Genomic DNA, 25266 nt, shown 5'->3' on the forward strand with positions numbered 1-25266 from the left:
ATCCTGGCTTCATATGCAGTTAAAACGAATGCTCTAGCATTTTTAGTGTTCTTGTTGTTTGCAGCTGGAGTCAATTTCGGACAGTTGGTCTTGATGTGACCTTGTTCCCCACAGTTGAAGCACACCCTGCTATTAGCTTTCTTCCTGCAGTCTTCTTCTTTGTGACCTGATATTTTGCAAAAATTGCAATAAATGGAGCATTTTCCAGAATGCTTCCTTTTGCAATACTTGCAATAAGGTGCAGATGTAGATCCTACATTCCTACGGTTGGAATTCCCAGAACGGAATTCTCGGGTAAGCTTTTTGGTTAGGTTTCTCCTCTGATCTTCTTCTCTAGTTCTCACTAGTTCATCAGTCAAGGTATTGGCTAGTTCTACCGCTTCCTCTATGGTTTGGGGTCTAGCTGCCTTGACTACATGTCTAATTTCTCCAATTAATCCCCAGATATAACGGGAGATTAATACCGGTTCAGGTGATGCAAGGGTAGGTACTATCCTAGCATATTCAAAGAATGTGGTAGTGTAACCCTTACTGTCCACCCCGGTCATTCTAAGATTTAGAAACTTATTTGCTATCTGTTCCTTTTCATTGGGAGGGCAGAATTTCCTTTCTACCATATTTTTAAATTCCTCCCATTCCATGTTATAAATCCTATCACTTCCTCTTGACTGGAGGATAGTGTTCCACCATTCTAAGGCTGCATTTTTAAACAGATTTGAAGCAAACATTATCTTATCTTCTTCAGCACATTTGCTTATTTTTAGAACAGCCTCAGTTTTCTCTATCCAGCGTAAGGCTGCAATGGGTCCTTCATTGCCCGAGAATTCTATTGGTTTACAGGACCAGAATTCTTTGTAAGAACAACCATATAGCATGGTTCTTCTTTTGGGAATGGGCGCTTGAAATACGGGTCCATTGTTCACGCTGTGTTCCGGTTCACTTGGTCGCTTCCTGCTATGCTTACTTTTATTATTTGCTTCTTGAACCGTTTGAATAATAAATGGCATTGCATCTATAATTCCTTGTGCCACTATATGTTGAACGGCACTATTATCCATTTGGTTTCCATTGTTATTGTTGTCCGGATTCTCATTAACCACGTTAATGTTACTCTGGTTATCGTTATTCAGATTATCCTGATTTTCCTCGTCGGCCATCTGAATTTTAAACAATGTACCAAATATTAATCTCACAATTAATATTTGAATATAACCAATCATATGTCACGCACTTTTAACCAAAAGCGTCGAGCATTGCGACTTTTACTCTATTTATATAGTATGCATCATTACACACTAGTACTGAAATTTAAATTACAATACTGACTGAAATGTAAAGCTACAATATTAATAGTAGGCATCCATAGTTTTTTTTTTTTTAACACATACATACATATATTTTATTTTATTATTATTATTATTATTATTATTATTATTACTACTACCGTTTCTGCCATCACCTTCACTGATATGGATTCATCCAAAAATCCATATTACGCTCATCGTATTTCCATACGAGGCGTTCTCCCACCTGTCGCATTCGATCACTGCTTTCTAAAATTTTCTCCCCAAAAGTCCTAAGTTCCTGGACATTTTCTTCACTCATTGGGGGTGTAGGTTCTAGGACTGGGTTTGGAAACTGTGGTACGGGTTCCTGATACGGAGGCATAGGAACCTGGTACGGGTATGGATTCTCTAAAATTTCCCTAACATATGCATCACTAATGTTGTAGGGATCTTGAGGATCTAACCCTGGGTAAGCTCCTAAGTTGGGCATTGGCACATTTTCCTGTATTGGGTTTTGTTGCACGTAGTCCCTAACATCGTCCCACCAGGGGTCGTAGTTGTTTGGGTCTAGAGGATCTGGTGCAGGTACCCTAGGTATCTACTCCGGGTTGTAATCAGGCATTTCTATCTGGTCTTCTACTTCCATGGGTTGGTCAGGATTTTGTGGTTGTGGTGCTAGCATTTGTTCCAGGTTTGGGTCAGCAGCAGTGGTTGCTAAAATATGGATATTAGCGATACCCCTATTGAGCATGTCCTGATTATAAGCATCAGTTTCTCTTTTTGCTGCGGCTAACACTCGCTGTTCCTGCAACTTTTTCATTCTTTTCCTACGCTCGTGCGCTCCCCTACTGAACCATCCCCTCTTTTTCTGAGGAAATGGCTCTTCAGATTGAGCCTTAAACACAAAGATTCCTTCTTCTGTGTCAGCAGAATACCCCGAGAGGGCAGGCTGAGAAGAGGAGGTGCCTTCGCTCCTAGGCGAACCAGACAGTTGACGATAGGCGTCAGAAGGTCCTTGGTCGCTCATACTGTAAACTAACAAATAGTCAGATAATACAGAGCAAGAAATACAATTATACACGTATTTCCATAATTTATTTCCTAACACTTTTGAATTTTGATGTCAGCAGAACACTTCTGTGGCTGAATCAGTGGCATAGCTCTGATACCACCTTCTGCCACAACCCCCGGTCCCTAGTTCCCGGGAACGGGCGGCCGTGAGCCAGTTTCGGTGGTATCACGTTAATTACTTATTTGGCAGCGGAAATTTTCATCAGGACCGTAGTTAGGAAATATTAAATCAGAGTAAACCACCATATTTTATAATCTTAAACAAATGGGTAAAACCCAAGTTTTTATTACAAACTGATTTACAGGGATAAATCCCACTTTATTGAAATAAACGCTTTCTTTTATTTAGGTAACTTTTATAGCCACTTTTCCAAGCCTTCAGTGCTGTCCAGCTGGCTTCTATTTGGCTTTCACATTGTGTTACCTGAAACGCGTTTTAAAAAGGTTTTGTCAGTGGGAAATACTGGTGAGTGAATCCCAGTTTAATCAAGAAATATTAATTTACTTTAAACAGTATTGAGGGCGATTACAATGTTTATATCTACCCAATTACTCATTCAGTAGTGTCAAGTCTGACTGAGGGTCATATTACCCATTGGCTAACTCTTCGTCCAATGGTAACGTTACTCACATTTTGTATACAAAACCCCAACATACCGGCAGTAATTGTAGAATTACAAAGACTCAATCACTGCTAAATTGCATTGTAAAAAGGTTAAGGTTTTGTAAAAACTGTTAACAAAAAGGAGATTACTCACATTGCTGTCTTAGGTTATTCTTTAGGGTTTCCTGGTGAATATCTATAATTTACACAAATGCACGTGTGTTAGTATAATAACCCATTTTAACATTAGTAATACCCTCCCCGAGACGGCATTCCAACGACTACGTCGGGCAGAACCACGACAGCCGTTACGGAACCCTAGATCAATCGGGCAGCGTATCTAATACGTCTCCAGGGGTTATAATACTTACATCGTAGCAGAACCTCGCTATTTTAGGGGGTATAATACCCGGGTATAATAACGCCACTATAGAAATTTGCTTAAGAAAGAAAGAAGTGAGCGATCGGAAATGAAATCCCGAGGCTTCCTTATATAGGGCTGAAAACTGGTCCTCTTGCGGCCCGCGTGGGATATGGGCAGGGCTTACGCGGCCCGCGTTGACTCCGGTCAACTGCGTAGCTTGGCTGGGTCAGCGTGTAGGTCCGCCACGATGATGACACGTGTCATCACCGGGCTGCGCCACCAATTGAGACACTCGCGGCCCGCATGAACTTAAGCTATCTTATACGCGGCCCGCATGAACTTATGATTTTAGCGAAGTCTGGTTACACCCTTACACGGCTCGCGTTAAGTTGAGGTGAGGCCCTACGCGGCCCGCCTCAGCTTAATAATTATGGTTTTTAATTTATTTTATATATTGTATTCTAATTTGGGCTCGGTTTTCACATACGGGGTGCATATAAAGACATATTGATATATTTAAAAATATATTAGGGTGTCGGAAATATTATGAGGATGTCGGTTTTACCGAGGGTTGTTATATCCTCCCCACCTTGTTTTAGAGCTCGTCCTCGAGATCTACTGGAACAAGTGTGGATATTTCTTTTGCATTTCTGATTCAAGTTCCCATGTGTATTCAGGTCCTCTTTTGGAGTCCCATTTCACTTTGACCAGAACTAATCTCTTATGCTTGAGATTTTTAATTTTTCTATCTTCAATCTGTAGAGGCTTCTCTACAAATTTGAGTTGTTCATTAACCTCTATATCTTTGAGAGGTACTACGAGTGATTCATCAGTTAGGCACTTTTTGAGATTAGATACATGAAATACATCATGTATTCCTGCCATTTCTTCTGGCAGTTGTAGCTGATAGGCTACAGGTCCTACTCTTTCAAGAATTTTGAAAGGTCCAATATACCTGGGACTTAGCTTTCCTCTTTTGATGAATCTTACCACTCCTTTCCAGGGAGAGACTTTCAATAATACTTTATCTCCTACTTGAAATTCTAATGGTTTGCGTCTGTTATCGGCATAGCTCTTTTGTCGATCACGTGCTGTTTTTAGTCGTTCCTTGACTTGAACGATTTTATCAGTTGTTTCCTGTACTATCTCGGGTCCAGATAATTGTTTTTCCCCAATTTCTGCCCAACAGACTGGGGTTCTGCACTTTCGTCCATAAAGTGCTTCGAATGGTGCAGCATTGATACTTGTGTGATAACTGTTATTATAAGAAAATTCTATTAAAGGTAAGTGTTCGTCCCAATTACCTCCAAAATCAATTACACAAGCTCTAAGCATGTCCTCCATTGTCTGAATTGTTCTTTCGCTTTGCCCGTCTGTTTGAGGATGATAAGCTGTGCTTAGATTTAACCTGGTTCCCATTGCTTTTTGGAAACTTGACCAAAAATGAGAAGTAAAACGGCTATCTCTATCTGAAACAATTGATAAAGGAATGCCATGTAAAGACACGATTTCATTTACATATAATTTGGCTAATTGTTCCATACTAAAGGTTCCCTTCATTGGTAAGAAATGAGCTGACTTGATTAACCTATCTACAATCACCCAGATTGTATCATTACCTTTCCTTGTTTTAGGTAATTTGGTAACAAAATCCATTGTTATCAATTCCCATTTCCAAACTGGTATTTCTAATTGTTGTAACAATCCTGAGGGTTTCTGATGTTCAGCTTTAACTTGTGAGCAAGTTAAACATTTAGAAACATAAGCTGCTACATCCTTTTTCATTCCTATCCACCAGAAATTTTTCCTTAAATCCTGGTACATTTTATCACTTCCTGGATGCATCGTATATTTAGACTTATGAGCTTCTTCTAATATACGGTGACGTAAATTTCCTAATTTAGGTATCCACATTCTCTTTTTATGGAACCTCCAAATTCCATCTGTTCCTTGTTCTAATTCCTTAATCATTCCCTTTAATTTTTCAGTATCCTCCTTGATTACTGATTCTTGTGCTTTTCTAATCTGATTGTTTAAATCTACTTGTAGATTTAATTTAAGAGAACGTACCCTTTTTGGCTTTTCGTGATACTTTCGACTTAAAGCATCAGCCACCACATTGGCTTTTCCTGCATGATACTGGATATCACAATCATAATCACTAAGCAACTCCATCCAGCGTCTCTGTCTCATATTCAACTCTTTTTGCCTGAAGACATATCTTAAACTCTTATGATCCGTGAATATGGTAAACTTACTACCATATAGATAATGTCTCCAAATCTTAAGGGCAAAAATTATGGCTCCTAATTCCAAATCATGGGTCGAATAATTTTCTTCATGACTCTTAAGCTGTCTAGATGCATAAGCTATAACCTTTTGGCGTTGCATTAATACGCATCCATAACCTAACTTAGAAGCGTCACAAAAGACTACAAAGTCTTCAGTTCCTTCTGGTAACGCTAGTATCGGTGTATGGGTTAATCTTTGTTTAAGAATTCTAAAGGCTTCTTCTTGTTTTGGTCCCCATTCAAACTTAACAGATTTACAGGTTAACTTAGTTAAAGGAATGGCTATTCTAGAAAAATCTCGGATAAATCTTCTATAATAACCGGCCAATCCTAAGAAACTTCTAACTTCAGTTGGTGATTCTGGGGTTTTCCATTTGGTAATTGCCTCGATCTTTGTTGGATCTACATGAATTCCTTCATGGTTAACTAAATGTCCGAGAAATTGTACCTGTTCTAGCCAAAACTCGCACTTTGAAAACTTAGCATAAAGTTTTTCCTTTCTCAATAAACTTAAAAGTAAATGCAAGTGCTTTGCATGCTCCTCTTTACTTTTAGAGTAAATTAGAATATCATCTATGAAAACAATTATGAATTTATCCAAATATGGCTTACATATTCGGTTCATCATGTCCATAAATGCGGCTGGGGCATTGGTTAAACCAAATGGCATTACAGTAAATTCATAATGACCATACCTTGTTCTGAATGCGGTTTTAGGAATGTCCTCTTCCTGTACCTTTAGTTGATGATATCCTGATCTTAAATCGATTTTAGAGAAAAATCGAGCTCCCTGAAGTTGATCCAACAAATCATCGATCCTCGGTAATGGGTATCGATTCTTAATCGTGACTTTGTTCAATTCACGGTAGTCAATGCACATACGCATTGATTCGTCCTTCTTTTTAACGAATAAAATCGGCGCTCCCCATGGCGATGAGCTTGGCTGTATGAATCTCTTCTCCAACAACTCGTCTAGTTGTTTCTTCAGTTCTTGCATTTCCGCGGGTGCCAAACGGTAAGGTGCTTTGGCAATCGGTGCTGTCCCTGGTAACAGGTGAATTCTGAATTCAACTTCCCTGTCTGGCGGTAGTCTTGGCAATTCTTCTGGAAAGACATCTGAAAATTGGGACACTACTGGAATATCTTTTAATTCTTTTCCTTTAGTGTTAGTGATTATAGAAATCAAATACACTATAGATCCTTTCCTTATATAACTTGCAGTTTTCATCACAGAGATGAATTTAGTGGATCTAGATGGTTTATCTCCTTTAATTGTGACCTTTTCACCTCTTGGTGATTTTATCTGAATTGTCTTTTGATCACATAAGATATTAGCTTTATTGGCTATTAACCAATCCATTCCTAATACGACATCAAATCCTACCAGATTCATTGGGTAAAGGTTTGCAATAAACTTTTGATTAAAAATTTCTATTCTTGCTCCCTGCAAGATTTCAGAAATCTTAATGGTTTCTCCATTTGCGGTTTCTACTAGACATTCTTGTGGTAGTTTAGTTAATGATTGATTTAGGAGTTTGCAAAATGAAGTATTGATAAAACTTTGGTTGGCACCAGAGTCAAATAATACTTTAGCAAAAATATCATTAACTAAAAACGTACCAGCAATTACATCTGGAATCATCCTGGCTTCATCTGCAGTTAAAACGAATGCTCTAGCATTTTTAGTGTTCTTGTTGTTTGCAGCTGGAGTCAATTTCGGACAGTTGGTCTTGATGTGACCTTGTTCCCCACAGTTGAAGCACACCCTGCTATTAGCTTTCTTCCTGCAGTCTTTGTCACAGCCCCCGATCCCTAGTTCCCGGGAACGGGCGGCCGTGAGCCAGTTGCGGTGGTATCACGTTTATTTATCCAATTTGGCAGCGGAATTTTTCATCAGGACCGTAGTTAGGAAATATTTAAATCAGAGTAAACCACCTTATTTTATAATATCAAACACATGGGAAAAACCCAAGTTTTTATTACAAACTGAATTACAGGGATAAATCCCACTTTATTGAAATAAAACGCTTTCTTTTATTTAGGTAACTTTTATTGCCACTTTTCCAAGCCTTCAGTGCTGTCCAGCTGGCTTCTATTTGGCTTTCACATTTTGTTACCTGAAACGCGTTTTAAAAAGGTTTTGTCAGTGGAAAATACTGGTGAATGATCTCAGTTTAATCAAGAATTATTAATTCAACTTAAACAGTATTGAGGGCGATTACAATGTTTATATCTACCCAATTACTCATTCAGTAGTGTCAAGTCTGACTGAGGGTCATATTACACATTGGCTAACTCTTCGTCCAATGGTAACGTTACTCCAATTTTGTATACAAAACCCCAACATACCGGCAGTAATTGTAGAATTACAAAGACTCAATCACTGCTAAATTGCATTGTAAAAAGGTTAAGGTTTTGTAAAAACTGTTAACGAAAAGGAGATTACTCACATTGCTATTTTAGGGTTTTCCTTTATGATTTCCTGGTGAATATCTATAATTTACACAAATGCACGTGTGTTAGTATAATAACCCAATTTAACATTAGCAATACCCTCCCCGAGACGGCATTCCAACGACTACGTCGGGCAAAACCACGACAGCCGTTACGGAACCCTAGATCAATCGGGCAGCGTATCTAATACGTCTCCAGGGGTTATAATACTTACATCGTAGCAGTACCTCGCTATTTTAGGGGGTATAATATCCGGGTATAGTGTACACTACTCAGAAATTAAGAAAGAAAGAAAAGATTTGAGCGAGCAGACTGAAGGCCCGATGCCTCCTATTTATATTGCTGAAATCGCGTCCTCACGCGGCCCGCCTGGGATTTGGGCTGGGTCTACGCGGCCCGCATTGACTTAAGTCAATGGCGTAGCTTAGCTGGGTCATCCCCCTAGGCTCGGCACGCGTTGGACACGTGGCCGCTCCGGGTCACGCCACAATTCCGGACACTCGCGGCCCGCATGGACTTAATCCACCATGTACGCGGCCCGCTTGGGCTTAAGGTTTTGGCAAATCCTGGTTACTACTCGCGCGGCCCGCGTTAGGTTGAGGTGAGGTCTATGCGGCCCGCCTCAACTTAACTTTTATTGTTTTTATTTGTTTTATATAATATAATCTAGTTCGAGGGCTCGGTTTTCACATACGGGGTACATATAGAGACACATAGATATATTTCAAGATATATTAGGGTATCAGAATTATTATGAGGATGTCGGTTTTACCGAGGGTTGTTATATCCTCCCCACCTTGTTTTAGAGCTCGTCCTCGAGATCTACTGGAACAAGTGTGGATATTTCTTTTTCATTTCTGACTCAAGCTCCCACGTATACTCGGGTCCTCTTTTGGAGTCCCATTTTACTTTGACCAGCACTAGTCTTTTATGCTTGAGATTCTTAATTTTCCTATCTTCAATTTGTAGAGGCTTTTCTACAAACTTGAGTTGTTCATTAACCTCTATATCCTTAAAAGGTACTACGAGTGATTCATCAGCTAAACACTTTTTGAGATTAGATACATGAAATACATTATGTATTCCTGCCATTTCCTCTGGCAGTTGTAGCTGATAGGCTACCGGTCCTATTCTTTTAAGGATTTTGAAAGGTCCGATATACCTGGGACTAAGCTTTCCTCTCTTGATGAATCTTACCACTCCTTTCCAGGGAGAGACTTTCAATAATACTTTATCTCCCACTTGAAATTCTAATGGTTTGCGTCTGTTGTTGGCATAACTCTTTTGTCGATCACGTGCTGTTTTCAGTCGTTCCTTGACTTGAATGATTTTATCAGTTGTTTCTTGTACTACTTCAGGTCCAGATAATTGTTTTTCTCCAATTTCCGCCCAACAGACTGGGGTTCTGCACTTTCTTCCATAAAGTGCTTCGAATGGTGCAGCGTTGATACTTGTGTGATAACTGTTATTATAAGAAAATTCTATCAAAGGTAAGTGTTCGTCCCAATTACTTCCAAAGTCAATTACACAAGCTCTAAGCATATCTTCCATTGTCTGAATTGTTCTTTCACTTTGTCCGTCTGTTTGAGGATGATAAGCGGTGCTTAGATTTAGCCTGGTTCCCATTGCTCTTTGAAAACTTGACCAAAAATGAGAAGTAAAACGACTATCTCTATCAGAAATAATTGATAAAGGAATGCCATGTAAAGAAACGATTTCATTTACATATAATTTGGCTAATTGTTCCATACTAAAGGTTTCTTTCATTGGTAAGAAATGAGCTGATTTGGTCAACCTATCTACAATCACCCAGATTGTATCATTACCTTTTCTTGTTTTGGGTAATTTAGTAACAAAATCCATTGTTATCAATTCCCATTTCCAGACTGGCATTTCTAATTGTTGTAACAAACCTGAGGGTTTCTGATGTTCAGCTTTAACTTGGGAGCAAGTTAAACATTTAGAAACATATGCTGCTACATCCTTTTTCATTCCTATCCACCAGAAATTTTTCCTTAAATCCTGGTACATTTTATCACTTCCTGGATGCATCGTATATTTAGATTTATGAGCTTCTTCTAATATACGGTGACGTAAGTTTCCTAATTTAGGTATCCACATTCTCTTTTTATGAAATCTCCAAATCCCATCCATTCCTTGTTCTAGTTCCTTAATCATTCCTTTTAATTTTTCAGTATCTTCCTTGATTACTGATTCTTGTGCTTCTCTAATTTGTTCATTTAAATCTACTTGCAGATTTAATTTAAGAGAACGTACCCTTTTTGGCTTTTCATAATATTTTCGGCTTAAAGCATCAGCCACTACATTGGCTTTTCCTGCATGATACTGAATATCACAGTCGTAATCGTTAAGCAATTCCATCCAACGTCTTTGTCTCATGTTCAACTCTTTTTGCCCGAAAACATATCTTAAACTTTTATGATCTGTGAATATGGTAAACTTACTACCATAAAGATAATGTCTCCAAATCTTAAGGGCAAAAATTATAGCTCCTAATTCTAAATCATGGGTTGAATAATTTCCTTCATGACTCTTAAGTTGTCTAGAGGCGTAAGCTATAACCTTTTGACGTTGCATCAATACACATCCATAACCTAATTTAGAAGCATCACAGTAAATTACAAAATCTTCATTTCCTTCTGGTAATGCTAATATAGGTGCATGGGTTAATCTTTGCTTAAGGATTCTAAAAGCTTCTTCTTGTTTTGGTCCCCATTCAAATCTAACAGATTTACAGGTTAACTTAGTTAAAGGAATGGCTATCCTAGAAAAATCTCGAATAAATCTTCTATAATAACCGGCCAATCCTAAGAAACTTCTAACCTCAGTTGGTGATTCAGGGTTTTTCCATTTAGTGATTGCCTCTATCTTTGCTGGGTCTACATGAATTCCTTCATAATTCACTAAATGTCCGAGAAATTGTACCTGTTCTAACCAAAACTCACACTTCGAAAACTTAGCATAAAGCTTTTCTTTTCTTAACAAGCTTAAAAGTAAGTGCAAGTGCTTTGCATGCTCTTCTTTACTTTTGGAGTAAATTAGAATATCATCTATGAAGACAATTATGAATTTATCCAAATATGGCTTACATATTCGGTTCATCATGTCCATAAATGCGGCTGGGGCATTGGTTAAACCGAATGGCATGACAGTAAATTCATAATGACCGTACCTTGTTCTAAATGCGGTTTTAGGAATATCCTCTTCCTGTACCTTTAATTGATGATATCCTGATCTTAAATCGATCTTAGAGAAAAATCGAGCTCCTTGAAGTTGATCAAACAAATCATCGATTCTTGGTAATGGGTACCGATTCTTAATCGTGACTTTGTTCAATTCACGGTAGTCAATGCACATACGCATTGATCCGTCCTTCTTTTTGACAAATAATATCGGTGCTCCCCATGGCGATGAACTTGGCTGTATGAATCCTTTCTCCAACAATTCATCCAATTGTTTCTTTAGTTCTCGCATTTCGGCGGGTGCCAAACGGTAAGGTGCTTTGGCAATTGGTGCTGTTCCAGGTAGCAGATGGATTCTAAATTCAACTTCCCTGTCTGGCGGCAATCCTGGTAATTCTTCTGGAAAGACATCTGAAAATTGGGATACTACTGGGATTTCTTTTAATTCTTTTCCTTTAGTGTTAGTGATTATAGAAATCAAATACACTATAGATCCTTTTCTTATACAACTTGCAGTTTTCATCACAGAGATGAATTTTGTGGATCTAAAGGGTTTATCTCCTTTAATTGAAATCTTTTCACCTCTTGGTGATTTTAATTGAATTGTCTTTTGATCACATAAAATACTGGCTTTATTGGCTATTAACCAATCCATTCCTAGCACAACATCAAATCCAGCCAGATTCATTGGGTAAAGGTTTGCCATAAATTTTTGATTAAAAATTTCTATTCTTGCCCCTTGCAAGATTTCAGAAATCCTAACAGTTTCTCCATTTGCGGTTTCTACTAGACATTCTTGTGGTAGTTTAGTTAATGATTTATTTAGGAGTTTGCAAAACGAAGTATTAATAAAACTTTGGTTTGCACCAGAGTCAAATAATACTTTAGCAAAAATATCATTAACTAAAAACGTACCAGCAATGACGTCTGGAATTAGCTTGGCTTCGTCTGCAGTTAAAACAAATGCTCTAGCATTTCTAGGGTTCTTGTTGTTTGCAGCTGGGGTCAATTTTGGGCAGTTTGTTTTGATATGACCTGGTTCCCCACAATTGAAGCAGACCCTGCTATTAGCTTTCCTCCTGCAATCTTCTTCCTTGTGACCTGAGATTTTGCAGAAATTGCAGTATATGGGGCATTTTCCAGAATGCTTCCTTTTGCAATACTTGCAATAAGGTGCAGATGTAGAACCTACATTCCTACGGTTGAAATTCCTAGAACGGAATTCTTGAGTAAGCCTTTGGGATAAATTTCTCCTCTGATCTTCTTCCCTAGTTCTTACTAGTTCATCAGTCAAGGTATTAGCTAGTTCTACAGCTTCTTCTATGGTTTGAGGTCTAGCTGCCTTGACTACATGTCTAATTTCTCCAATTAATCCCCAGATGTAACGGGAAATTAATACCGGTTCAGGTGATGCAAGGTTTGGCACTATCCTAGCATATTCAAAGAATGTGGTAGTGTAACCTTTACTGTCTACCCCGGTCATTCTAAGATTTAGAAATTTATTTGCTATTTGTTCTTTTTCATTGGGAGGGCAGAATTTCCTTTCTACCATGTTCTTAAATTCCTCCCACTCTATGTTATAAACCCTATCACTTCCTCTGGTTTGGAGAATAGTGTTCCACCATTCTAGGGCTGCATTCTTAAATAGATTTGAGGCAAACATTATTTTATCTTCTTCAGCACACTTGCTTATTTTCAGAACTGCCTCAGTTTTCTCTATCCAGCGTAAAGTTGCAATGGGTCCTTCATTGCCCGAGAATTCTGTTGGCTTGCAGGACCAGAATTCTTTGTAAGAACAACCATGTGGAATGGTTCTTCTTCTTTTAGGAATGGGCGCTTGAAGTACAAGTTCATTGTTCACGCTGTTTTCTGGTTCAGTTGGTCGCTTACTGCTATGCTTACTTTTATTATTCGCTTCTTGAACAGTTTGAATAATAAAGGGCATTGCATCTATAATTCCCTGTGCCACAATATGCTGAATGGCACTATTATCCATTTGGTTTCCGTTGTTATCGTTGTTCAGATTCTCGTTAACCACGTTATTGTTACTCTGGTTATCGTTATTCAGATTTTCTTGATTTCCCGCGTCGGCCATCTGAATTTTAAACATTTCCCAAATATTAATATCACAAATAATATTTGTATATAACCAATCACATAACACGCACTTTTTAACCAAAAGCGTCGAACATTGCGACTTTTACTCTTTTTATATACTATGCATCGATACACAACAGTACAGAAATTTAAAAATTACAGTACCGACTGAAATGTAAAGCTACCATACTAGTAGTATGCATCCGTAGTTTTTTTTTTTTTTTAACACATACACACATATATTATTTTATTATTATTATTATTACTGTTTCTACCATCACCTTCACTGATATGGATTCATCCAAAAATCCATATTACGCTCATCGTATTTCCATACGAGGCGTTCTCCCACCTGTCGCATACGATCACTGCTTTCTAAAATTTCCTCCCCAAAAGTCCTAAGTTCTTGGACATTTTCTGCACTCATTGGGGGTGCAGGTTCTAGGATTGGGTTTGGAATTTGTGGTGCGGGTGCCTGATACGGAGCCTGGTAAGGGTATGGATTTTCTAAGATTTCCCTAACATAAGCATCAGTAATATTGTAGGGATCTTGTGGATCTAACCCTGGGTAAGCTCCTAAATTTGGCATCGGCACATTTTCCTGAATTGGGTTTTGTTGCACATAATCCCTAACCTCGTTCCACCAGGGGTCGTAATTATCTGGGTCTAGGGGATTGGGTGCAGGTACCCTAGGTATTTCCTCTGGGTTGAAATCAGGCATTTCTATCTGGTTTTCTATTTCCATGGGTTGATCAGGATTTTGTGGTTGGGGTGCTAGCATTTGTTCCAGGTTTGGATCAGCAGCAGTGGTTGCTAAAATGTGGATATTAGCGATACCCCTATTGAGCATATCCTGATTATAAGCATCAGTTTCTCTTTTTGCTGCGGCTAACACTCGCTGTTCCTGCAACTTTTTCATTCTTTTCCTACGCTCGTGCGCTCCCCTACTGAACCATCCCCTCTTTTTCTGAGTAAATGGCTCTTCAGACTGAGCCTTAAACACAAAGATCCCTTCTTCTGTGTCAGCAGAATACCCTGAGAGGGCAGGCTGAGAAGAGGAGGTGCCTTCGCTCCTAGGCGAACCAGACAGTTGACGATAGGCGTCAGAAGGTCCTTGGTCACTCATACTGTAAACTAACAAATAGTCAGATAACACAGAGCAAGAAATACAATTATACACGTATTTCCATAATTTATTTCCTAACACTTTGAATTTTGATGTCAGCAGAACACTTCTGTGGCTGAATCAGTGGCATAGCTCTGATACCACCTCCTGTCACAGCCCCCGATCCCTAGTTCCCGGGAACGGGCGGCCGTGAGCCAGTTGCGGTGGTATCACGTTTATTTATCCAATTTGGCAGCGGAATTTTTCATCAGGACCGTAGTTAGGAAATATTTAAATCAGAGTAAACCACCTTATTTTATAATATCAAACACATGGGAAAAACCCAAGTTTTTATTACAAACTGAATTACAGGGATAAATCCCACTTTATTGAAATAAAACGCTTTCTTTTATTTAGGTAACTTTTATTGCCACTTTTCCAAGCCTTCAGTGCTGTCCAGCTGGCTTCTATTTGGCTTTCACATTTTATTACCTGAAACGCGTTTTAAAAAGGTTTTGTCAGTGGAAAATACTGGTGAATGATCTCAGTTTAATCAAGAATTATTAATTCAACTTAAACAGTATTGAGGGCGATTACAATGTTTATATCTACCCAATTACTCATTCAGTAGTGTCAAGTCTGACTGAGGGTCATATTACACATTGGCTAACTCTTCGTCCAATGGTAACGTTACTCCAATTTTGTATACAAAACCCCAACATACCGGCAGTAATTGTAGAATTACAAAGACTCAATCACTGCTAAATTGCATTGTAAAAAGGTTAAGGTTTTGTAAAAACTGTTAACGAAAAGGAGATTACTCACATTGCTATTTTAGGGTTTTCCTTTATGATTTCCTGGTGAATATCTATAATTTACACAAATGCACGTGTGTTAGTATAATAACCCAATTTAACATTAGCAATACCCTCCCCGAGACGGCATTCCAACGACTACGTCGGGCAAAACCACGACAGCCGTTACGGAACCCTAGATCAATCGGGCAGCGTATCTAATACGTCTCCAGGGGTTATAATACTTACATCGTAGCAGTACCTCGCTATTTTAGGGGGTATAATATCCGGGTATAGTGTACACTACTCAGAAATTAAGAAAGAAAGAAAAGATTTGAGCGAGCAGACTGAAGGCCCGATGCCTCCTATTTATATTGCTGAAATCGCGTCCCCACGCGGCCCGCCTGGGATTTGGGCTGGGTCTACGCGGCCCGCATTGACTTAAGTCAATGGCGTAGCTTAGCTGGGTCATCCCCCTAGGCTCGACACGCGTTGGACACGTGGCCGCTCCGGGTCACGCCACAATTCCGGACACTCGCGGCCCGCATGGACTTAATCCACCATGTACGCGGCCCGCTTGGGCTTAAGGTTTTGGCAAATCCTGGTTACTACTCGCGCGGCCCGCGTTAGGTTGAGGTGAGGTCTATGCGGCCCGCCTCAACTTAACTTTTATTGTTTTTATTTGTTTTATATAATATAATCTAGTTCGAGGGCTCGGTTTTCACATACGGGGTACATATAGAGACACATAGATATATTTCAAGATATATTAGGGTATCAGAATTATTATGAGGATGTCGGTTTTACCGAGGGTTGTTATAGTCTTCTTCTTTGTGACCTGATATTTTGCAAAAATTGCAATAAATGGAGCATTTTCCAGAATGCTTCCTTTTGCAATACTTGCAATAAGGTGCAGATGTAGATCCTACATTCCTACGGTTGGAATTCCCAGAACGGAATTCTCGGGTAAGCTTTTTGGTTAGGTTTCTCCTCTGATCTTCTTCTCTAGTTCTCACTAGTTCATCAGTCAAGGTATTGGCTAGTTCTACCGCTTCCTCTATGGTTTGGGGTCTAGCTGCCTTGACTACATGTCTAATTTCTCCAATTAATCCCCAGATATAACGGGAGATTAATACCGGTTCAGGTAATGCAAGGGTAGGTACTATCCTAGCATATTCAAAGAATGTGGTAGTGTAACCCTTACTGTCCACCCCGGTCATTCTAAGATTTAGAAACTTATTTGTTATCTGTTCCTTTTCATTGGGAGGGCAGAATTTCCTTTCTACCATATTTTTAAATTCCTCCCATTCCATGTTATAAATCCTATCACTTCCTCTTGACTGGAGGATAGTGTTCCACCATTCTAAGGCTGCATTTTTAAACAGATTTGAAGCAAACATTATCTTATCTTCTTCAGCACATTTGCTTATTTTTAGAACAGCCTCAGTTTTCTCTATCCAGCGTAAGGCTGCAATGGGTCCTTCATTGCCCGAGAATTCTATTGGTTTACAGGACCAGAATTCTTTGTAAGAACAACCATATAGCATGGTTCTTCTTCTTTTGGGAATGGGCGCTTGAAGTACGGGTCCATTGTTCACGCTGTGTTCCGGTTCACTTGGTCGCTTACTGCTATGCTTACTTTTATTATTTGCTTCTTGAACCGTTTGAATAATAAATGGCATTGCATCTATAATTCCTTGTGCCACTATATGTTGAACGGCACTATTATCCATTTGGTTTCCATTGTTATTGTTGTCCGGATTCTCATTAACCACGTTAATGTTACTCTGGTTATCGTTATTCAGATTATCCTGATTTTCCTCGTCGGCCATCTGAATTTTAAACAATGTACCAAATATTAATCTCACAATTAATATTTGAATATAACCAATCATATGTCACGCACTTTTAACCAAAAGCGTCGAGCATTGCGACTTTTACTCTATTTATATAGTATGCATCATTACACACTAGTACTGAAATTTAAATTACAATACTGACTGAAATGTAAAGCTACAATATTAATAGTAGGCATCCATAGTTTTTTTTTTAACACATACATACATATATTTTATTTTATTATTATTATTATTGTTATTATTATTATTATTATTATTATTATTATTATTATTACTACTACCGTTTCTGCCATCACCTTCACTGATATGGATTCATCCAAAAATCCATATTACGCTCATCGTATTTCCATACGAGGCGTTCTCCCACCTGTCGCATTCGATCACTGTTTTCTAAAATTTTCTCCCCAAAAGTCCTAAGTTTCTGGACATTTTCTGCACTCATTGGGGGTGTAGGTTCTAGGACTGGGTTTGGAAACTGTGGTACGGGTTCCTGATACGGAGGCATAGGGGCCTGGTACGGGTATGGATTCTCTAAAATTTCCCTAACATATGCATCACTAATGTTGTAGGGATCTTGAGGATCTAACCCTGGGTAAGCTCCTAAGTTGGGCATTGGCACATTTTCCTGTATTGGGTTTTGTTGCACGTAGTCCCTAACATCGTCCCACCAGGGGTCGTAGTTGTTTGGGTCTAGAGGATCTGGTGCAGGTACCCTAGGTATCTACTCCGGGTTGTAATCAGGCATTTCTATCTGGTCTTCTACTTCCATGGGTTGGTCAGGATTTTGTGGTTGTGGTGCTAGCATTTGTTCCAGGTTTCGGTCAGCAGCAGTGGTTGCTAAAATATGGATATTAGTGATACCCCTATTGAGCATGTCCTGATTATAAGCATCAGTTTCTCTTTTTGCTGCGGCTAACACTCGCTGTTCCTGCAACTTTTTCATTCTTTTCCTACGCTCGTGCGCTCCCCTACTGAACCATCCCCTCTTTTTCTGAGGAAATGGCTCTTCAGATTGAGCCTTAAACACAAAGATTCCTTCTTCTGTGTCAGCAGAATACCCCGAGAGGGCAGGCTGAGAAGAGGAGGTGCCTTCGCTCCTAGGCGAACCAGACAGTTGACGATAGGCGTCAGAAGGTCCTTGGTCGCTCATACTGTAAACTAACAAATAGTCAGATAACACAGAGCAAGAAATACAATTATACACGTATTTCCATAATTTATTTCCTAACACTTTTGAATTTTGATGTCAGCAGAACACTTCTGTGGCTGAATCAGTGGCATAGCTCTGATACCACCTTCTGCCACAACCCCCGGTCCCTAGTTCCCGGGAACGGGCGGCCGTGAGCCAGTTTCGGTGGTATCACGTTAATTACTTATTTGGCAGCGGAAATTTTCATCAGGACCGTAGTTAGGAAATATTAAATCAGAGTAAACCACCATATTTTATAATCTTAAACAAATGGGTAAAACCCAAGTTTTTATTACAAACTGATTTACAGGGATAAATCCCACTTTATTGAAATAAATGCTTTCTTTTATTTAGGTAACTTTTATAGCCACTTTTCCAAGCCTTCAGTGCTGTCCAGCTGGCTTCTATTTGGCTTTCACATTGTGTTACCTGAAACGCGTTTTAAAAAGGTTTTGTCAGTGGGAAATACTGGTGAGTGAATCCCAGTTTAATCAAGAAATATTAATTTACTTTAAACAGTATTGAGGGCGATTACAATGTTTATATCTACCCAATTACTCATTCAGTAGTGTCAAGTCTGACTGAGGGTCATATTACCCATTGGCTAACTCTTCGTCCAATGGTAACGTTACTCACATTTTGTATACAAACCCCCAACATACCGGCAGTAATTGTAGAATTACAAAGACTCAATCACTGCTAAATTGCATTGTAAAAAGGTTAAGGTTTTGTAAAAACTGTTAACAAAAAGGAGATTACTCACATTGCTGTCTTAGGTTATTCTTTAGGGTTTCCTGGTGAATATCTATAATTTACACAAATGCACGTGTGTTAGTATAATAACCCATTTTAACATTAGTAATACCCTCCCCGAGACGGCATTCCAACGACTACGTCGGGCAGAACCACGACAGCCGTTACGGAACCCTAGATCAATCGGGCAGCGTATCTAATACGTCTCCAGGGGTTATAATACTTACATCGTAGCAGAACCTCGCTATTTTAGGGGGTATAATACCCGGGTATAATAACGCCACTATAGAAATTTGCTTAAGAAAGAAAGAAGTGAGCGATCGGAAATGAAATCCCGAGGCTTCCTTATATAGGGCTGAAAACTGGTCCTCTCGCGGCCCGCGTGGGATATGGGCAGGGCTTACGCGGCCCGCGTTGACTCCGGTCAACTGCGTAGCTTGGCTGGGTCAGCGTGTAGGTCCGCCACGATGATGACACGTGTCATCACCGGGCTGCGCCACCAATTGAGACACTCGCGGCCCGCATGAACTTAAGCTATCTTATACGCGGCCCGCATGAACTTATGATTTTAGCGAAGTCTGGTTACACCCTTACACGGCCCGCGTTAAGTTGAGGTGAGGCTCTACGCGGCCCGCCTCAGCTTAATAATTATTGTTTTTAATTTATTTTATATATTGTATTCTAATTTGGGCTCGGTTTTCACATACGGGGTGCATATAAAGACATATTGATATATTTAAAAATATATTAGGGTGTCGGAAATATTATGAGGATGTCGGTTTTACCGAGGGTTGTTATAAGATGACCTTCTCCACCAGACTTCCCACCACCAGTCACACCACCACCACCATCCTCACCACCACAGCATCTCCATTACCACCAGCATTTCCACCACTATCTGTTCCTGCACTTGTTGATGGTTATGCTGCTCGAGTCCTTACACTTGAGCAGTAGGTGAGTTTCCTGATTTGTCGAGTCCACGAGCTCAAGGATAAGGTAGCTCCTCTCCGCAGTTTGGTTTTCCCTACACCCCCTCCCTCTCCACCAGCCCATTAGGTTTTTCATTGCAAGTACTTTTGTTTGGAGCAGTATTTTTGGTTATGAAGATTGAAGCCGAGTTTTGGGTATAACTTGAAGATAAATGATCGCCAATGTGAAGAAAGATATTTTGCCTTATGTATTAAACTTGTACTGATTGGGTGATGTAACCCATCTGCATGTTTGTTTTCTTCACAAACAATTATGTAACAAGTTGTCTTGATATATATAAAAACTTGGTGATTATCTTTGTAATACATTATTATTTATCTGTTTGTGCATGCTTGTTGCTTGTATGAATTGATTTATATGTTTGGTGGATTGTTTGGTTGTGTGTATATATGTATATGTATGTATATATATCCTTTTATTATCTAGTATGGTGGTAAGATAAATGCCTAACCAGGTTGTGTTGTGTTTTGAAAGAAACATGCCACCCAGGAGAATGGTGAACACCCGAGGTTCTAACCCACCCCCACCCCCACCAATGCTGAGGACTGCTGAAGAGTTGAACTCTCTTCTTGAGGAAAGGATTTCTGAAGCTATTGCCCAGTACGAGGCGAACCGTGCTGAGCACAGTGGAGGCTCAGGAGGTACTGGTCGAAATGGTCATAGTGATTCGTCTAGAGGAAACCCCAACCAAGGTAACATTGAGTTGATTTGCTACAATTTGACGGAACTTATGAACAGTCATTGTTTCATTGTTTGCTCATTCACGAATCAGTTGAATGAATTCTAGGTTGCACCTACAAGCAGTTTCTAGACTGCAAGCCACTGAATTATAACGACACTGGAGGTGCATTGGCTTTCGTGCGCTAGACGGAGAAAACTGATTCCACGATCCGAATAAGCAAGTGCACCGCAGATCAACAAGTTACTTTTGTTACTGGGTTGTTCGTAGATGAAGCTTTGACTTGGTGAAACTTACAAGTTCAAACTTTGGGTGATGATGTAGCTTATGGTATGTCTTGGGATGACTTAAAGGAAAGGATGAGGGAGAAGTACTGTTCACGTGCCGAACTTCAGAAGTTGGAGACCGAATTCTGGAACTTGGCTATGGTTGGTGCGGATATTGTAGGGTATACTCAAAGGTTCCATGATCTCTCGAGAGTGATCCCCTATCTTGTGATTCCTGAGTTTAAGCGCATCGAGCGCTACATTTGGGGATTGGCTCTAGAGATTCGAAGCATGGTGACTGCAGCAAACCCTGCAACCATTACTCAGGCTATAACTCTGGCTGTCAGCCTTACTGAAGATGCTGTTAGGATGAAGAAGTTATCACTGAAGATAACTGAGAAAATGGAGACTCATACTGAGTCGTCTGGGGATAAGAAAAGGAAACACTCGAGCCTTAATCAAGCAACCTGCAACAACAATAAGAACTCCAATAACAACAAGTAGCGTGATTCAAATCCATCCCGTGAGGCGAAGATGTTTGTCGCTTCAAACGAAACTAGAGTTAAGAAGTATCTGGGCAACCTACCCAAGTGTGATAAGTGCAAGTATCACCATCTGGGTGCTTGTTGTGGGCCGAAGTGTGAAAAGTGTGGTAAACTGGGTCATCGTACAGAGGATCATTGGGGAAGAGGAAATGGAGGTGGTAATGGTAATGGGAATCACAATGGTAACAATGTTGGCAATGGAAATGGAAACGGGAATGGTAATGGCACTGGTAATCGAAATGGATACGGAAATGGACGTAATCAAGGATGTTTTGGATGTGGTAGTAAGGAGCACTACAAGAAAGATTGCCCGAAGGAGAAAAATGCTCAAGCTCAATCATTTGTCATTGGAGCAAGGAACTCCCGCGAAGACCCTAACGTAGTCACCAATACGTTTCTCGTTAACAATCACTTTGCATCCATACTATTTGACACTGGTGCCGATTATAGTTTCATATCTGTGGAAATCTATGCTTGGGGTTAAATCTAGTAGATTAGATATTCCTTATTCCATAGAATTAGCCAATGGTAAACTCGTAGAAACGGGCGAAGTTGTTAAAGGATGTTCGTTGGAACTTGGAGAACGGAAATTTGATATTGATCTGTTACCCATCCAGTTGGGGAGTTTTGATGTTGTAGTCGGCATGGATTGGCTATCCAAGAATAGAGCCGAAGTCGTTTGTCATGAGAGGATTATTCGCATCCCCCTTGCGAATGATGAAACTCTCATAGTGCATGGAGAGAAACGTGACACGCCCATACAAATCATCAACTGTATGAAAGCACAAAAATGCTTATTAAAAGGATGTGTTGCCTTTTTGGCACATGTAGTAGATAAGAAGGTTGAGGAGCTGAAGCTTGAAGACATCCCAGTAGTGAAGGATTTCCCTGAAGTCTTCCCCGAAGACTTGCCAGGATTACCTCCGCAGAGACAAGTCGAATTCCATATTGACTTGATTCCAGGCGTCGCTCCTGTAGCCAAGGCACCGTATCGACTTGCACAATCTGAAATGCAAGAGTTATCTACGCAAATCCAGGAGTTGTTGGATAAAGGATTCATAAGGCCGAGCTTCTCGCCTTGGGGAGCTCCAGTGTTGTTCGTGAAGAAGAAGGACGGAACCCTGCGGATGTGCATTGATTATAGAGAGTTGAATAAGCTCGCCGTTAAGAATCGGTATTCACTGCCGAGGATTGATGACTTATTCAACCAGTTGCAAGGATCGAGTTATTACTCCAAGATCGACCTTCGATCTGGATATCATCAGTTGAGGATTTAGGAGGAGAGCATACCGAAGACAGCATTCGGGACTTGTTACGGGCACTACGAGTTTCTAGTCATGCCGTTTAGATTGACGAACGCACTAGCAGTCTTTATAGATTTGATGAAACGCGTATGCAAACCATATCTCAATAAATTTGTGATAGTATTTATCGAAAATATCTTGATATACTCACGAACGAAAGAAGAGCATGAGCAACATCTAAGAACCATTCTGGAACTGTTAAAGAAGAAGAAACTTTACGCGAAGTTTTCAAAATGCGAATTTTGGATTCACGAGGTACAGTGCCTTAGTCATGTTGTGAACGAGAATGGCATTCATGTAGACCCGTCAAAGATCGAAGCAATCAAGAATTGGGAAGCGCCCAAAACTCCGACCGAAGTACGGCAGTTTCTGGGATTAGCGGGCTACTACCGAAGATTTATTGAGAATTTCTCCAAAATTGCTCAACCGCTAACTTCCCTTACACAGAAGTACAAGAAGTTTGACTGGGGAGACAAACAAGAAGAAGCCTTTCAACTTCTCAAAGACAAGCTATGCAATGCACCGATCTTATCGATGCCCGAAGGTACTGAAGATTTTGTGGTGTACTGTTATGCTTCGCGTCAAGGTTTGGGTTGCGTGCTTATGCAACGACAGAAGGTCATTGCATATGCATCGTGACAGTTGAAGGTTCATGAAAAGAATTATACCACCCACGACCTGGAATTAGGAGCGGTGGTGTTTGCTTTGAATATCTGGCGGCATTATCTGTATGGTACTCGGTGTACTATCTTCACAGACCACAAGAGCTTGCAGCACATATTTAATCAGAAGGAATTAAATATGCGTTAGCGACGATGGGTTGAGTTGCTGAATGATTATAACTGTGAGATTAAGTACGACCCTGGAAAGGCGAATGTGGTAGCAGACGCCTTGAGTCGAAAGGAAAGAGTTAAAACTTTAAGGGTTCGAGCTTTGGAAATGACAATTCGGACGAATCTTACTACGCGTATTCACGACGCCCAGCAAGAAGCATTGAAGGAAGAGAACCTTAAAGCTGAACTTCTCCGAGTTATGGAGAAATAGTTGGTGTCAAACGAGGAGGGAACCTTATACTTCATGGGACGCATTTAGGTTCCGCTTTTTGGCGGTATTCGGGAAATAATCTTTAATGAAGCCCACATGTCAAGATATTCGATTCACCCAGGATCGGAAAAGATGTATCAAGACTTGAAGGAATATTATTGGTGGCCAAATCTCAAGAACGACGTTGCTGTTTATGTTGGAAAGTGTTTGACCTGCGCTAAGGTCAAGGCGGAGTATCAGAAACCGTTAGGCCTGTTGCAACAACCAGAAATTCCCGTATGGAAGGGGGAATAAATATCAATGGATTTTATAACTAGATTACCCAAGACCCCTAGAGGCCACGATATGATATGGGTAATATTTGATCGATTGACCAAGTCTGTGCACTTCCTACCGATAAAAGAGAAGGATAACACTGGAAAGCTTGTCGAATTGTATCTAAAAGAAATAGTGGCACGTCATGGAGTGCCTACTTCGATTATTTCTGACAGAGATGGTCGCTTTGTATTGAGAATCTGGGAATCTTTTCAGGAGGCCTTTGGATCTCAACTAGATCTAAGCACGGCCTTCCATCCGCAAACCAATGGTCAGAATGAACGGACTATACAAACCCTTGAAGACATGCTCCGTGCGTGTGTCATGGATTTAGGCGGCAGTTGGGATACTCACCTACCCTTGGTGGAGTTTTCCTATAATAATAGCTATCATACAAGCATAAAGGCCGCTCCATTTGAAGCTCTGTATGGCCGCAAATGTCGCTCACCTCTGTGTTGGGCAGAAGCTGGAGACAAACAGCTAATTGGTCCCGAACTAGTCCAAGAAATGACTGACAAGATCTTTTAGATCCGAGACCGGATCAAAGAGGCTCGTGATCGACAGAAAACCTACGCCGACCGAAGACGAAAACCGTTAGCTTTCGAGGTAGGAGGCATGGTTCTGTTGAAAGTCTCGCCTTGGAAGGGTGTAGCAAGGTTCGGGAAACGTGGAAAGTTGAATCCACAATATATTGGTCCATTAAAGATTTTGGAGAAAATTGGTACCGTTGCGTACAAGTTAGAGTTATCGAAGGAACTAAATGGTGTACATGATACGTTCCATGTGTCAAACCTTAAAAAGAGTCCAACCCAGGAAACTGTTATCAACCCTGCGGATGAAGTTCATATTGACGACAAGCTCCGATTCACAGAAGAACCTGTAGAAGTGATGGACTGGAAGGTCCAGAAAACAAGGAGAAGTGGTATAAAACTAGTTAAGGTACGTTGGAACTCTAAACACGGGCCCGAGTATACTTGGGAATGTGAGGACCAGTTCAAAGCCAAGTACCCCCACTTGTTCGAGGAAGCTCATGTGAGAGATAACTCAGCATGA

The 25266-nt window shown here is 40.1% G+C and overlaps 1 protein-coding gene across 1 annotated transcript; it reads left to right on the top strand.

Annotated features, from left to right (window-relative positions):
- Positions 1-24828: 24828 nt before the first annotated feature.
- LOC110880836 lies at positions 24829-25266 on the top strand. Its single transcript, XM_022129276.1, has one exon. The coding sequence runs from the start codon at positions 24829-24831 to the stop codon at positions 25264-25266; it is 438 nt and encodes a 145-aa protein (XP_021984968.1).

This window comes from Helianthus annuus, chromosome 10, assembly GCF_002127325.2.
Source record: "Helianthus annuus cultivar XRQ/B chromosome 10, HanXRQr2.0-SUNRISE, whole genome shotgun sequence".
Taxonomy (NCBI): Eukaryota; Viridiplantae; Streptophyta; class Magnoliopsida; order Asterales; family Asteraceae; genus Helianthus; species Helianthus annuus.

What these genes read in the sequence shown, in the direction of transcription:
- LOC110880836 (XM_022129276.1), top strand. Translation starts at nt 24,829, where the DNA reads ATGGTTCTGTTGAAAGTCTCGCCTTGGAAGGGTGTAGCAAGGTTCGGG.